This window comes from Geotrypetes seraphini, chromosome 1 (genome assembly GCF_902459505.1).
Source record: "Geotrypetes seraphini chromosome 1, aGeoSer1.1, whole genome shotgun sequence".
Classification (NCBI taxonomy): Eukaryota; Metazoa; Chordata; class Amphibia; order Gymnophiona; family Dermophiidae; genus Geotrypetes; species Geotrypetes seraphini.
In genome coordinates, this window is record NC_047084.1 from 339,789,446 (window position 1) to 339,803,636 (window position 14,191).

Consider the following 14,191-nt stretch of genomic DNA (forward strand, 5'->3'; position numbering starts at 1 on the left):
ATTTGGTCTTGGAGAATAAGATGTACACCACAGGTGTCAAAGTCGGTCCTCGAGGGCCGGAATCCAGTCGGATTTTTAGGATTTCCCCCAATGAATATGTATTGAAAGCAGTGCATGCAAACAGATATCATGCATATTCATTGGGGAAATCCTGAAAACCCGACTGGATTCCGGCCCTCGAGGACCGACTTTGACACCCCTGATGTACACTGTCAGCATCTATGAGACAAACTTGGTTTTTTCTTTTGCATAGAGAATTTTGGACCCCTGTTAGATTACAAAAATTAAATAATTCATTGTCTAATAGATGCTGGCATTGTAAGCTTGATGTAGGGACTTTGGATCATCTTTTATTTTTCTGTCCCTATATATTAGCCTTTTGGAATTCGATCTGGGATCAAATAAATTCTTTATTAGATAATCCTGTAGCATTAACTTATGATACTGTGATATTTGGCATATCTATGAGGAAAAAGAGTCAGATATCGGCAAGTAATAACAAACTTTTATTGATTATGACAGGAGTTGCCATGCAACATATTACTGCAAATTGGAAAGATCACACTGGACTTAATTTTAATTTCTGGTGGAATTCACTATGTCACATATATAGAATGGAACGTTCAATAGCAATACAAAATGGAAATTATAAAAGGTTTAATGAAATATGGGGGCCATTGACATTGTTTTGTAATGAATAAACACAATTTTTTAAACATTATTTATGATTGGAGGGGAAAGGGGAGGGTTTATATAAATGAAAGAAAATGTAAAAAAAAAAAAAAAAGAAATATGACAAAGATTGATTTAATTAAATAATTGTATGGAAAGGGAGGGGGGGAGAAGGGTTTAGATATATATACATTTGTTATTATCTTGATAGATTTATCAAGTGATGTTAGTAAATCTATGTATTACTTATATTGTACACTTGTTGAAAGTTTAAAAATGAATAAAGAATAAAAATAAATAAAAATAAATCTACAAATCAATCTTTATGGATAAACTCCAAGATTCAAATTGGCAGCAATAAAATTCTATGGAAGGATTATTGCAGGCATACGAACTCTAAATGATGTTATTTCAGATGGTAAGCTGCTTGATTTTTCACAGTTACAACATAGATTTGGTCTCAATAAATCACAAAGTTTTAAATGGTTGCAGCTGAAGCAGGCTATTCAGGTGGGGTTTCCTGAATGGAAAAAGCTTGATAATCAATTTAGTCTGGAGTTCCTATGTTTTCAAGCAGACTTCCTGGGTCATTAAGCCGCATTGTGGTATAAATTAATATCTGGATATATAAATAAAAAGCCTAAAAATGGTCTTAAGATACATTTGGAGCATTGAGATTAAGCAGCAAATTTCTGCATCTCAATGGCCACGAATTTGGTCTTGGAGAATGAGATGTACAGTGTCAGCATCTATGAGGCAAACTTGGTTCTTTTTATTGCATAAGTTCAAGTTCAAGTTTATTTATTCTTGATGAATCGCCTATTTAAATTACTAGGCGATGTACAATAATAATAACATATATTAATAAATTAAACAAATAAAATGTTAATGTTGACATAAAAACAAATTTGTTGTTAGTTAAAATTTAACAAACTTAACAAACTGAGTGTAGACATAACTTTAAAATAATTTTGTGGGTAAGACTTACAAGACATGTGTGGTTAAGAGGGGGAATAGTTACAATTTTTGATAGAAGAGAAGAAAAAACAAAAGGGAAGAACAAGAAGAGGGGTAATAATAGCTGTTTAAAAAAAAAAAAAAAAAAAAAAAAACTCCAGGTTGCAGTTAAAAAATAATCGATTTTTTAGTGTCCTAAGATCCATATGCATCTTTAAAAAGAAAGGTTTTTAACGTTTTTTTAAACAGTGTTAGATCTTTTAGTTCTCTAATGTATTGTGGTAAAAGATTCCATGAATGTGGGGCCATAACTGAGAACATGTCGTGTCTTCTAGTTCCTATCATTTTAATTGAAGGCACGGAAAGAAGATTAAATGAAGTTGAACGAAGTGATCGTGTTATACTATAAGGGATAAGCCATCTGTTAATAAATTGGGGTTCATTAAAGTTTAAAGCTTTAAACATCAAAAGCAGTAATTTAAAGGTGATGCGATGGCTTATCGGAAGCCAATGGGATTTAATCAGCAGTGGGGTAACATGATCATATTTTTTAGCTTTGTAAATTAGCTTCACAGTGGTATTTTGTATAAGTTGCAGCCTTTCTTTTTTGGACCCCAGTTCATTTACAAAAGTTGGATTGCTCTAAATCTAATAGATGCTGGCACTGTAATCTTGAAGTAGGGACATTGGATCATTTAATTTTTTATTGTCCCTATATTATGTTATTTTGAAATTCAATTTGGTCTCAAGTTAACTGTCTTCTAGAAAACCATGTTGCGTTATCTTATGACACTGTTCTGTTTGGTATATCTATGAGGAAAAAAAGTCAAATTTCATCATATAATAACAAACTTTTGTTAATCATGCCAGGGGTCGCCATTCAGCATATTACCAATAATTGAAAAAACTACTCTAATCTCAATTATACATTTTGGTGGAACTCGTTATGCCATATTTATAAGATGGAAAGAGCTATTGCTACGCAGAGAGGGACTTACAATAATTTCATAAAGATCTGGGGGCCAATGGAAAAATATTATAATGAGTAGACATCACTTTCTATGGTAGATTATTTCTACACACTGGGGGTGGGGGGTGGTATATTTTCTGTTGAGATTTTGATTTAAAAATTTTTATTTTTTTTTTCAAGAAGGGTGGGAGGGAGGGGATTTAAATTATTGTTCCAGATGATTTGGTAAAGATTTTCAAATGTTGTATTGAAATTATTATGGATGTTTTTCTGTACACTTGTATGTTTTAAAATGAATAAAGAATTTAAAAAAAAACCAACAACAACTTTAAGCGTCCTGCAGAGATCCTTTTCTTAGGATTACGGATTCAGGCATGGTCTTGTGTACAGTCCCATCATTTTTGCTGAAAGTGATTTCCAGCTTTTACATTAACCAGGAAGTACGTTTGCCTGTCTCCACCCTCTGATTCAAGAAAAATTAATCAGGTTTTTTAAATCATTGGATGTGTGCAGAATCTTATTGTGGTACCAGGAAATTATGAATAAATTTTGGTTATCAGATCATCTGTTTTTACTGACTAGAGCGGCCAATAAGGGTCAACCAGCCTCAAAAGTGACTATTTCAGGATGGATCTGTATGGCTATTTCTTCAGCCTATATTGGAAGTGGGAAACATCCGCCTATATCTATGAAGGCACTTTTGATTAGAAGTATTGCTTCCTCATAGGCGGCATCTTCTTCGATTTCCCCAGAAGAAATTTGTAGAGCCGTCACTTGGTCGTCTCTGCATACGTTTATGAGGTTTTACAGAGTAGATATGGTGGCCAAACATAACATAAGAACATAAGCCATGCCTCCGCTGGGTCAGACCTGAGGTCCATCGTGCCCAGCAGTCCGCTCACGCGGCGGCCCAACAGGTCCAGGACCTTTGCAATAATCCTCTTATCTATTCCCCTTCCCCTCTATCCCCTTTTCCAGCAGGAAATTGTCCAATCCTTTCTTAAACCCCAGTACCGTACTCTGCCCTATTATGTCTTCCGGAAGCGCATTCCAGGTGTCCACCACATGTTGGGTAAAGAAGAACTTCCTAGCATTCGTTTTGAATCTGTCCCCTTTCAACTTTTCCAAATGCCCTCTTGTTCTTTTATTTTTTGAAAGTTTGAAGAATCTGTCCCTCTCTACTCTCTCTATGCCCTTCATGATCTTGTAAGTCTCTATCATATCCCCTCTAAGTCTCCTAACAGGACTCTACATTTGGTTCTTCGGTTCTAACGGCTAGCTCATCTATCCCACCCTAAGCTCAGGGGACTGCTTTGATAAGTCCCGCAAGTTCAGGAATAGTGTCTGTTGTACTAGAAGGAAAGATTAGGTTCTTACCTTAGTAATCTTTTTTTCTACTAGTCAGGCACTCTATTCCTGAAGCCCATCCTGTCGGCTATGAATTTTCCTGCTTACTGCCTCAGTAAGGCCTGGCATTTCAGACATCTGGTTTCTTTCTTTTGTCTAGCCTTGACAAGGATAGAGGCCATAACTATCATGTTGAAGAATTTAGGGGGTGTCTATAAAATCTCCCACACTTTTAGTGAAGATTGCACTCAAGTTGTTTGTTTTTCTCCTTGTTATGTATTGCAAATGGTTACATTTTGTTTATCTGTTATATGATATGAGCAGAACAGACATGTCTCTTGGGAAATGTTCCTGTACCCCTCCCTATTCTATTTCCTCTCCAGAACTGACCGTTTGCTTTGGTATGAACTGAGGAATTGAAGGACAGCACAGAGGGATTGGGAGGAGGAGCAAAAGAATGCAAATGAAGCTCCCTTCAAGAGTTTTCACAAGAAGAGGTTAACTACCCACAAGTTCAGGAATAGAGTGTCTAACAGAAAGATTGCCGAGATAAGAACCTAATCTTTCCTTTGCAGCTTCTTAGGAGAAAGATGCTGTCAGCGCTTAAAATGTATTTTAAGAGCAGATGGAAACAAGTAATAGACCTTTCAAAATTCATTGACTCTTCAGCAATCCTAAATCAGGTAAGTAGGAAGGGGATATAACATGAATTATTGTAAAAACTGTTGTGCGATTAAAATAAAACAAAGGGTAAAAGGAATGGGGACTTGTATACTGCTTTTTTGTGACTTTGACATTTCAAAGCTGACATTTAAAGTGGTGGGCACTGGAGGATAAAGTGACTTGCCCAGGGTCACAAGGAGCAAGACTGGATGCAGAGGCAGCAGCTCTACCAGTAAGCCACATGCAGGTCCTCACAAGATTTTATTTATTTATTTATTTGTAAATCAGATATGTGGACAACTCATTCTTTGACTACAGTGGACCATAAGAAACCTAGCCATTGTTCAATCTGTGATATGACACTGGAGTGTACTTCTTTTGAGAACTGGCTTTCAGGCTTTGTTTAAATTAAAACACTTCTTTACATTTTGCTTACTTAACATTGAGCTGTAATTTATTATGTTACTTTGTTATAGTGTAACTTCTTTAATTTTTGATGATAAACTTTGAAAACCATAAAGTTGTTGTTCAATTTTATTTTTTGTTAAGATTCTCTCCTTGTCTTACAGGTGTAGATCCAATTATTTGGGAACAAGCCAAGGTGGACAATCCGGACCCAGAGAAGTAAGTCTTTGGATTTCCCAATGGTACTTTTATTTTTTAAACAATAATAACTGCATTTTTATATACCATCCAATTCATAAGGTTAAGAATGGTTAAGAAAAGGTCAACTATCAATAATGATTTAGTGTTTCAATCTGCTTATATTCATATCATTGGCAAAAAAAAACTCCACCACCACAGAAATGTAATTATCACTGTGCACAGAAAAAACAAAAACAGAAAGTTTTACTTAGTTTGGCAACCATAGTCTGGAATCACCGTATTGAAGATATATAGCCAGACTCTGATGAAAACAGCACGGCGATTACAAGATGAAATATCCAGCAGCCATTCCCCAATTCCAACAAGTGCCTTGTTTAGCCTCTTAAAGGCTTTCTCAGGGAAAATAAACTGAAAACTCTGCTCCTCTTCCGTGCACAAGACATGCCCCTTGCTTAAAAAGAACAGCAAGACCCGACTTCCGGTAGCACTTCTGGGCCCCGATGCTGTAACAGCTAACCAGGATTGTAACAAAACTGCTGACTCGCATCCTGCAGAGCGCTGCCACTCATCTAAAGAACACCACCCATTCAACCTGCTGAATCAGCCCCTTAGGCCATAAAGTGTCCAAAAAGCATATTTCTATTTTCAGGAGATCAGAAGGCTGACATTTTACAAGCTCTTTCCCTGTCATTATCTCTGGAGAGGGTGATTAAGAATTCCAAGTGGAATCATTTATTATATCATTGTCCCTATATAAAAATTTTTTGGAATTCAATTTGGCCACAAATTAATAAATTGATGGAAAATTATATTGCAATATCGTATGATACAATTTTATTTGGAACAATGATGAGAAAAAAAAGTCAAATTTCACCAGAAAATAACAAGCTTTTATTAATTATGACAGGGGTTGCCATTCAACATATAACTAACAACTGGAAGAATTACAAAAACCTAAATTATACATTTTGGTGGAATACAACATGTCACATATTTAAAATGGAAAGAACAATAGCAATACAAAGGGGGACATATACTAAATTCACAAAAATATGGGGGCCATTGGCAAAATACTGTAATGAATAAATAATAGAATATTTCTTCTTCTTTTCTTCTTTTAAGGATTTTTTTTTTTATGACACACATAAAGGGGGGGTAAGGAAAATAATTTATACATAATATATTATAATATATTATATAAAATGTAATATATGAATGAAAACTAATAGAAGGGTGGGGGGAGGGAAAAGAGATAAAATTGATGTAGAACATATTGTATTAGATATTTAAAATGTTATTGAATATCCATCAATTGTATTCTAATATGTTGTATAATTTTGATAAAATTCTGAAATATTATATTTAAGTAATAAAAGGGTGGGGGAGGGTGAGGGGGAAAATCAAATTTAGAGATATAATGTACTAGATATAAAAGTGATACTATGCAATTATCAATTGTATTTTAAATATTATGTACACTTTATGTAAAATTTGAAAATAAAAAATAATGGAAAAAAAAAAAAAAGAATTCCAAGTGGTTTTTCACAATTGCAACATAAATTTGGTCTTAACAAATCACAAAGCTATAGATGGTTGTAGTTGAAGCAGGCTATTCAGGTGGGGTTCCCTGAATGGAAAAATCTTAATAGTCAGTATAGTTTGCCAATGTTATGTTTCCAGGTGGACTTTATGGGACACCAGGCTTCTCAGTGGTACAAATTAATATCTGGCTTTTTAATTAAGAAACCAAAAGCTGGTCTACGGGACATTTGGAGCATTGAGATAAAGCATCAAATTACTGCATCTCAATGGCCACGGATTTGGTCTTGGAGGATGAAATGTACATTGTTGGTATCTATGAGACAAACATGGTTTTTCTTGTTGCATAGAGCATTTTGGACCCCAGTTCATTTACAAAAGTTAGATAGCTCTAAGTCTAATAGACGCTGGCATTATCATTTCGAAGCTGGGACATTAGATCACTTGCTATTCTTTTTTCCATTGATACTTGCTTTTTGGAAATCAATTTAGGGGCAAATAAATGATTTGTTAGAAAATCCGGTTGCATTAACTTATGATACTGTGTCATTGGGGATAGTGCTGATTTGAACATGGTCCAAACAGGGTCAGCATTAGAGAGTTGCGCGGGGACAGAAATCCTACCCGTCCCCACCCGTCCCCGCCAAAGTCCCACCCGTCCCCACCCGTCCCCATGAGGAATCCCTCCGTCCCCACCCGTCCCCGCGAGGAATCCCTCCGTCCCCACCCGTCCCCGCGAGGAATCCCCTCCATCCCCACCCGTCCCCGCGAGGAATCCCCTCCGTCCCCGCCCGTCCCCGCGAGGAATCCCCTATGTCCCCGCGAGGAATCCCCTACGTCCCCGCCCGTCACTATAAACTACAGAAATAGTTATTTCATTTAATTATGCTACTGAATTAAAGGCTCTGGTAGAAACCCATTTAAAAATAAGCAAAAAGACTTTATTAATTTGGAAATATTAATTGGGAAGAATACATACTTTGTAAACGGGTTTCTACCAGAGCCTCTAATGTTTATAAATTTTTATCAACACAACTAATATACTACTTTATCCTTAAGCAAAAAAAAAAAAAAAAAAAAATTTTTTTTCCTACCTTTATTGCCTGGTTTCTGCTTTCCTCATGTTCTCATTCAGTTCCTTCCATCCACTGTCTCTCTTCCTTCTGCGTCTTCCATTTGCTCTGTTACTGTGCCTCTCCCTTTCTCCCCCCTCTCAAATTGGTCTGGCACCCATCTTTTTCCCTCCGCTCCCCCCATAGTCTGGCACCTCTGTCTTCTTCCCTGCCAGCGTCTTCTTCCCATTCCCTCTTCCCCATTTCCTTTCAGTGTCCTTCTCCCCCACCATCTTTCCCATGTCCTGTCAGGCAGCATCCTTCTCCCCTCTCTGCCTTCCCCATGTCCTTTCAGCGGCCTTCTCCCCCCTCTGTCTTCCCCATGTCCTTTCAGTGGCATTCTCCCCCCCTTTGTCTTCCCCAGTGCTTTCAGGGTCCTTCCCCCCCCCCCTTCCTCCCGTTTACCCCATGTCCTTTCAGCGTTCTTTTCCACCCCTTTGTCTTCCCCAGTACTTTCAGCGGCCTTCTCCCCCCTTAAGTGTCTTTTCTTTTCCACTCCACCTTTCCTCCCTCCCTGCCTCCACCTTTGTGGCGCTTTTGCACCCGACCGACAACAGAACAGGCCCGGTCGGACAAATCTCCCTGTCCTGTAGCCGCGATCTAAATTACCTTCTTACAGCAGCTGGAGTAGTGAAGCTGCTGTAAGAGGTAATTTAGATTCGCGGCTACAGGGCAGGGAGGTTTGTCGGCCGGGCCTGTTGTCGGTCGATCGGGGGACCTGACCGGCTGTGCACATTCTTCGGGGCGGACCGCCCCCTCCCCCCTCTTTCGTTCGCCATTGCCTTCTTCCTACCTGCCCTGCCGCAGCCGCACACAGCCGACCGGAAGTCTTCCTGATGTCAGCGCTGACGTCGGAGGAAGGGAGGGCTTTGCTTAAGCCCTCCCTCCGACGTCAGCGCTGACATCGGGAAGATTTCCGTTCGGATGTGTGCTGCGACAGGGCAGGTAAGGAGAAGGAGACTACCCTCGCGGCTCGACCAACCCCGCTGCGATCCAACCCCGCAGGAACCCCGCTACCCTCGGAGGCGTCCCCACGGGATCCCCGCGACCCTAGGGGGCGTCCCCACGGGATCCCCGCGACCCTAGGGGGCGTCCCCACGGGATCCCCGTGACCCAAAGGGGGAACCCGCGGGATCCCCACGGGTCCCGCGGGATTCCCGTCATCCCCGTTCCCGTGCAGCTCTCTAGTCAGCATAGATAGGACTTTGATTAGCATATATAAGTTGTTCAAGTATGGGCCGTAGCAGCTGCACCAAAATTTGGTGTTGTGCCAGGTGGTCCCTAAGCGCACCGACCATAGGGTGGTAAGGGGATAAAGGTGGTGGCATGAGTGTGAACTGCGGACTCATCCGTGTTACTTCCAGCTCTTCTAGCCGCAATAGGGCGTCCATCCTTCGGAAAGGAGTCTTCACAGGCACTGTATTATGCTCGTGCACCGAATCTAACGACTCGGGGTCTGATCCAGAATCCTGAGTATCTGGGTGATTACTGGGCACATGTATTCCACCTTGAGGGGTCAGAGTCGCATTTCCCTCAATTCTTAAGAGTTGGACGTTCCAAAGCTGGGAGGATAGACTATTATGTGCAATGTAGAAATTGGCGCACTTTTTACCAGCGCAGGGTCAAATGGCGCTGGGTAATATCCTTCAGCAGGTTTGTCCAAATCTGTTAACACAAGATAGAGAAGCGCTACCTGAGGCTCCACAGGCACTGTATTAGCCTCATAGGGTGGCGGCTTAGACTCTTCCACAGGGACCTGATTTTACTTTGTTTTAAGAACTACTTTTACCTCTTGTAGAAGGGGGGGGGGGGTTAGTACAAAACTCCCACCATAAGGTCCACATTTCCAAATGGTCAACTTTGGGATTTGCCAGCTTTATTTATTTATTTTTGTTTTGTAAATCTTTATTCATTTTCAATCAAAAATTCATAAAATCACTTGACATTCTCAATCATTATTGTCAAAATCATATAAAAGAACCCCCCTCTCCATCCCATCCATTAGAAATATACTAATTAAAACATATATCATACATCCCCACCCCCCACTGAATATAATCTTATGTAATAAAAAGGTGCCTAAGGTGTCTGATCAGTAATCAATGGCCCCCATATTTTTAAAAAATTATCATAATTTCCTTGCTGTAAAGCAAGCATTCTCTCCAATTTATAAATATGGCAAACTGAATTCCACCAAAAGGTATAATTAAGTTTAATATAATCCTTCCAATTTCCAGTAATATGCTGAATGGCAACCCCTGTCAGTATTAGCAAAAGTTTATTATTGTGTGTTGAAAGTTGACTCTTTAATCTCATAGATGTTCCAAATAAAATAGTATCATAAGATATGGCAACATGATTTTCTAACAGTGAATTAATTTGGGACCAAATTGACTTCCAAAAGGCATTGATAAAGGGTCAGAAAAAAAGTAAATGATCTAAAGTCCCAATAGCTAAATTACAATGCCAGCACCTATTAGACCTAGAGCTATTCAATTTTTGTAAACAAACTAGGGTCCAAAAAGCTCTATGCAACAAAAAGAACCAAGTTTGTCTCATAGATGCTGATCTTGTACTTTTTAATCTCCAAGACCAAAGTCGTAGCCATTGAGAAGCAGAAATTTGATGCTTAATCTCAATGCTCCAAATATCCCTAAGACCAGTTTTTTGTTTTTTATTCAAATATCCATACAACAATTTATACCACTGTGTGGCTTGGTGACCCAAGAAATCCGCCTGAAAGGATAGGAATTCCAAACTATACTGAGTTTTAAAACCTTTCCATTCAGGGAACCCCTCCTGAATAGCCTGCTTCAGCTGCAACCACTAAAACTTTGTGTTTTATCTAAACCAAATTTATGTTGCAGCTGTGAAAAACTAAGCAGCGAACTATTTGAAACAACATCATTTAATGTCCGTATACCTGCAATAATCCAATGCTTCCAGATGATTTGAAATCCGCCAATTTTAATCTTGGAGTTTAGCCGAATGGATTGATTTAATGATTTAGAAATTGGATTTGGTGAAAGATTACTAACATAACATAAAGTTCTCCATGTATCAAGCAAAATTCTATTTTCTTTATATTTCCTAGGCAATTTTATACTTATAAGATGAGATAAATGCAAAGGAAACAGGAGTAATTTTGCCAGCTTTATTTTGTAAAATACTGGTCCGAAGTTTTACCAGATCTTCCCACATCAGGGAACCCTCCTTCAGCCATTGCAAATTATCTGTTCTATCTTTGGACTTTTTAGCTGATATTTTGATCCACTAATCATGAAAATGGGTAATATTTTTAGCTAGCTGAGAGTGGTTGGCCGCCTTCACGACCTCTATAGAGGTAACATCCTGATCCAAGTCTTTCCTATTCAATTCCCTATTCTATATACAAATATACAGTGGCTTAAAAATAAAAAATTGCGCTTACCTACACTGTTCTATCTGTCCCTATTACTAAAACTGATATCTGATATAATTTTTTGAAAAAAAATATGAAAGGGTCTACTTACAATTTGTACAATGTTATATCCGTACGGTCTTTATGCGACTATTATGCATAGGAGCACCTTTCCACCCAGCATGTACTCACGCTTTATCCACTGCTGTTTCTCTGAAGTTTTGAAGTTCATCTGAAAAATAAAAGTCTGTTAATCATGCATGCGCAAAATTCACGCATGCATGCACAATCACGTCAGGCAGGCACCACTGAAGTAAACACTGCTTGATCTAGACATTGGTACGACGAGTGAGGTGATAAAATTTGCGGACGATACAAAGTTATTCAGAGTAGTGAAGACACAGGGGGATTGCGAAGGTCTGCAACGTGATATAATCAGGCTTGAGGAATGGGCATCAACATGGCAGATGAAGTTCAATGTGGATAAGTGTAAAGTGATTACAAGTAGGTAACAAAAATCTCATGCACGAATATAGGATGTCTGGGGCGGTATTTGGAGAGACCTCCCAGGAAAGAGACTTGGGAGTTATGATCGACAAGTCGATGAAGCCGTCCATGCAATGTGCGGCGGCGGTAAAAAGGGCGAACAAAATGCTAGGAATGATAAAGAAGGGGATCACGAACAGATCGGAGAAGGTTATCATGCTGCTGTACCGGACCATGGTTCATCCTCACCTGGAGTACTGCGTCCAGCACTGGTCTCCGTACATGAAGAAGGATATGATGCTACTTGAAAGGGTCCAAAGAAGGGCAACTAAGATGGTTAAGGGGCTGGAGGAGTTGCCGTATAGTGAAAGATTAGAGAAACTGGGCCTTTTCTCCCTCAAACAGAGGAGATTGAGAGGGGACATGATCGAAACATTCAAGGTACTGAAGGGAATAGACTTAGTAGATAAGGACAGGTTGTTCACCCTCTCCAAGGTAGGGAGAACGAGAGGGCACTCTCTAAAATTGAAAGGGGATAGATTACGTACGAATGTAAGAAAGTTCTTGTTCACTCAGAGAGTGGTAGAAAACTGGAAACTCTTCCAGAGTCTGTCGTAGGGGAAAATACCCTCCAGGGATTCAAGACAAAGTTAGACAAGTTCCTGCTGAACCAGAACTTACACAGGTAAGGCTAGTCTCAGTTAGGGCGCTGGTCTTTGACCAAGGGCTGCCGCGTGAGCGGACTGCTGGGCACGATGGACCACTGGTCTGACCCAACAGCGGCAATTGTTATGTTCTTATTGGAATGACTATGAGACGGCATTGTATTTTCCAAAACAGACAATATGTTTTATTGTTAGTATATAAAACTTACAAAATTATAGCAGCATAGACCCCAGAAAAAAATAGTATATTGCCAGTTCAGCATATGCAATGGAGAGTAATACTTATGCTAATTATGCCATGCAAGAGGCTAGCAGGTCTCTGCAGGTATACCTGGGTCTCTCTCTGATCTTTCTGTGCAGGCATGAAGTTTTATACAAAGAGTTTTTTTGTTCTAAGAGGCACATCCCCTAACTCTCGACATGTACCACCCTATTGGTGCAAAAATGCTTACCTATCTACCCTACCCCCCAGTCCACACCTCCATCACCCCACCCCACCCCCGGGGGTGGCCAGGACAGGAACATTGGGGCATTTCTTGAACTTTCTTTACCTTCACATGGGCCTCCATATCTGGAGTTCTTATCGCCTCTTGGATGCTGACTTGTGGGTTTTACAGCACTGTAAGTCATGTTGGCGTCCTTATAAACACTGTTGGCGTCCTTATAAACAGTCATGTGCAGGAAACTGAAACAAAGATGCACGGATGGCATTCCAGAACACTGACCAGGCCTGGTTCCCTTGGCTCACATCAAAGGCAGGCAGCAAATGTCCAGCCTGTGTTTTAAAAGTTTTCTTGTCTATACATGGGTATGCAGGCCCACCTCTTTTCCCCCTCCTTCCTTCTGGGGTTTTAGGGGTTTATGGCCTTCTGGATGCCTGGCATGTGTCGTGCAGATCTGCATGTGTTTTACAGCACTGATAATGTTACTGATGTTACTGCACAGCACAAACAATGTTCATGTAGCCTTGAAGCAGTGTCCTCTCAGCAGGGGATTGCACAGAGGCAAGCAAATCAGCATTTCAAAAGGATACATGACTTAGCAAGACACAGACTGCCAGCCTGTGTTTTAAAGAATTCTTCAGGTCAGAGGAAAAGAAAAGGCTTTTTATGTTGCTCAAAAATGTAGTTTAAAAATGTCCCACACAGTTTTCTACATCAGTATTTTTCCCTTTGAAAATAATGGTATTATAAGCTGAAGAGATAGTAGTGTAATAATACACTTAGGGCTCCTTTTACTAAGGTGTGCTAGCGTTTTTAGCGCGTACGCTATAACCCCTCACTACGCGCCAAAAACTAACGCCAGCTCAATGGAGGCGTTAGCATCTAGCGCGCACTCTAAAACCACTAGTGCAGCTTAGTAAAAGGAGCCCTTAGTTAATATCATGAAAGACAGGGAAATTGAATTGACGTCTCCAGGTTTGTATTTTTTAGCCCTAACTGTTTAATACAGAATCCTGCTAACCTTAAGATTTATCAAGAATGTGTTTTTGGTTGGTTGGTAAGATGGGGGATAAATTTAAATACTTACTGGTTTTTCAATGAGTTATAATAACCCGTTCATTTCTGTAGGTTGATTCCTGTGCCTATGGTTGGTTTCAAGGAACTTTTGAGAAGGCTCAAGGTCCAAGACCAGATGACAAAGCAACACCAGACCAGATTAGATGTAAGTATAAACATCAGCAAAAACCTGTTTGTGATTGCACCTCCTCTGATATAGCAGCATGAGGGGCTGAAAAATGGGCTTTGAGGTTAAAGAAACACAAGTACCCAAA

The 14,191-nt window shown here is 39.6% G+C and overlaps 1 protein-coding gene across 2 annotated transcripts in view; it reads left to right on the forward strand.

The window, feature by feature from the left end:
• Positions 1-14,191, forward strand: part of NUP54 (nucleoporin 54) — a 210,675-nt gene that overhangs the window by 158,836 nt on the left and 37,648 nt on the right. For both annotated transcript variants that reach the window (XM_033960850.1, XM_033960842.1), the window contains 2 exons: positions 5,179-5,233; positions 13,989-14,082. In XM_033960850.1, the coding sequence (XP_033816741.1) occupies positions 5,179-5,233; positions 13,989-14,082 (149 nt within the window). The remainder of the gene's footprint in view (positions 1-5,178; positions 5,234-13,988; positions 14,083-14,191) is intronic.